Source organism: Halyomorpha halys, unplaced genomic scaffold (genome assembly GCF_000696795.3).
Source record: "Halyomorpha halys isolate HHAL.00 unplaced genomic scaffold, Hhal_1.1 Scaffold417.1, whole genome shotgun sequence".
NCBI lineage: Eukaryota > Metazoa > Arthropoda > Insecta > Hemiptera > Pentatomidae > Halyomorpha > Halyomorpha halys.
In genome coordinates, this window is record NW_027111032.1 from 396351 (window position 1) to 399017 (window position 2667).

The following is a 2667-nucleotide window of genomic DNA, read 5'->3' on the forward strand; positions in this document are numbered from 1 at the left end:
TTTACTGTATTTTTCAAAATATGAAGGAGATGATTGGGGGTGTGATCATAAGCAACAAAAAATATTTAACTACTATTTATTTGTCAATGTTTTTAAAATATTTAATGTGTGCATGTAACAAGGTATGACTCGATAAATATTTTTCACTCAAATCCTTATAATGTTAGGTGATAGCCTCTTTACAAAACCCAAAAAAGATAAAATAAATAAAACAAAAGATTATTACAATTTTGTCAGTTTGTAGAAACATAAACTTTATATCAACAAATAACAACCCTTACAGAAAGATATAATTGTTTAACAATATGTTGATAATTTTTTTTCCTTTTTTTATAAACCACTTGAGTACTTTTTTCTAAAGATTTGGTGAAAGAAAAGTAATATTCTCTTTAAAGTCTTTACTATAACATAAAAATAACTATATTTCTGAAACTTACCGTGCATTTATAATGAGCACAATCAGAAATATAATGTGTTGCAGAAAATTTTGTCCTCAATACTACGGTAGCTCCAGTTAAAAAGGCCGCAGAGACACCTAACAGTCCTCCAGCAGAATGATAAAGAGGAAGAGGATCATATACAATGTCATCACTTGTCAAGCCAAGAACTTCTTCACAAAGAAATTGTATTAAAATAAATCTGAAAAAAACAACAACAAAAAGTGGAAAATAAGAGTTTCAAACACTTATCAAAATTAGGGGTTTAACAACAAAAAAATATTTGTATCAATATACCTAGAATGTGGAATGATAGCAGCTTTGGGAAATCCGGTAGTACCAGATGTGTAGATGTATACAAAGTGATCGTTGTATTGAACTCCTTCCACTAACGGAACAGATTCAGTGGGTGCATTTTGCATAGACAGTTTAAGATTTGTAATACCTTCTGATGGATCTGATTCACCAAGTTGAAAATATTTCATGTCAGTTGGTAATTGAGATTTAACTGCAAGAACAACTGGAAACAATTTAAAAATCATGTAAGTTTAAGGGTGATGATATTGATAGAGAGCGTTAATTAAATATATATTTTTTCTACATACATAATATTATTTATTAAAAAAAATAATTTTCCACAATGAATTTTTATTCATCTGTCATGATGTTTCTTTAAACATACAGGTACAAACTTTTTAAATTACAATTTCAAATATCAAAAGTCTTACATAAATTTGTTTCTTATATAATAGTTGATTCTAAATTATATTCTTTTACTAACTCTTTTCTATGGTTTTTGCTTGTTTTTAAATCTAGATATAAGTTCGTATAATCTAGGTTATTCAGAATTTTTGCAGTTTCCAATAAAGTCAGTTGTTGCTTTTCTTAAAATGCTTTTCTAAATTCCACCATTATTGGACAAATGGCTATAAAATGAAACGTATATTACGGTTCATTCATGTTACATGCGGAGCAATTTCCCCGTTTATCCTGCCAAGGTTGGTAATTAAGATTTAGAAGGTCATCTCTTGCTTTAAAAATTAGCGGAATACATTAGAGATTGTACTGTTTCTCCTGAAAATGACCAGAGTTGAAATCTAATTTAGCATATATTTTGTGATATTCTGCTGATCTAGCCCTTCTACTTTATTCATTCTTTAATCCTTTCTATTACCACATTTCTATGTGTTTTCAACTACTTTAGTAGTTCCCTTTTTTGAAAATGAAATATCAAACTTTCTTCCTATTGCCATCGTCGATATTAAGTTCTTTTCACTGATTAATTCAGCTATTATATGTGCAAAGTATAGACAATCCATTTTTATTGCTTTTATTATCTATTCAATTAGTAATTTTAAAGTATAAGTATAAAGATTATCAAATCCTGTTTCCAGATATATATGATGGGGTTTATTATCAGGAAGCCCATTGATGAAATTGTTCAAGCTCTGTTAAAGAATTCAAGACAAAATACAAATTGCAAAAGACAGCAGTAGTATAATGCTTGTTTTTAACTTCAAATGTGTAAAACATTTAAATGTTCATTTATATAATTACACTAGGGGTTTTTATATAAATAGGAGGTTATAAAGTTAAAATTAGTAACTTATGTAAATTGAAGGTCATAATGTTGGAATTGACAAGTTACATCTGAATAGAAAAAATATTCAAATTTCAAAGTATCATGTATCATTAAGAATTAAGTGGATAATACAAGAAATTGAGGAAATGCATGAATAATCCCCTTTTCTTGAGGAAGTAGATCAGTTTTAGGGATGTCATGGAAACCTCTACAGTACAGTTTTTTGATATGTCAGTGTAAGTATATAAAATTCTGTAGGGTGAAAAGTGTAACCCTAAGTTAACATGGATATCAATTAAAGGAATTACATTATCTTAGTGCAATTAAAAGTGAATATGTGTTGAAGATGAATGGAATCAGTTTGATAACATGGAGCAGATATGAGTCAAGGGCTTGAGAACATCATGAAGTATATTCTTTGTATACATTATTAAGACTTTTTTTTGTATCTATTAAATATTTTAAAACAAATTTTTAAATGTTCGATATTTTTATAACTGGTATAAAATTAAACCCATTTTTTATACATTGATTAGATAATACTTGGAACTGGTCAGTACAAGGCCTGGATTTTTATGCATTAAATAAAACCCAGAAAAAGTCACATTCAATAAAAACCTGTAAAGTATGCAGTAAAAAATATGTAAA

The 2667-nt window shown here is 27.9% G+C and overlaps 1 protein-coding gene across 1 annotated transcript in view; it reads right to left on the reverse strand.

Moving 5' to 3' along the window:
• The window catches only part of LOC106682477 (long-chain fatty acid transport protein 4), a 41713-nt gene that overhangs the window by 11629 nt on the left and 27417 nt on the right, over positions 1-2667 (reverse strand). The window contains exons 4-5 of the mRNA XM_014423359.3: positions 735-957; positions 438-639 (exon numbers count right to left, since the gene is read on the reverse strand). Coding sequence (XP_014278845.1) covers positions 438-639; positions 735-957 — 425 coding nt within the window. The remainder of the gene's footprint in view (positions 1-437; positions 640-734; positions 958-2667) is intronic.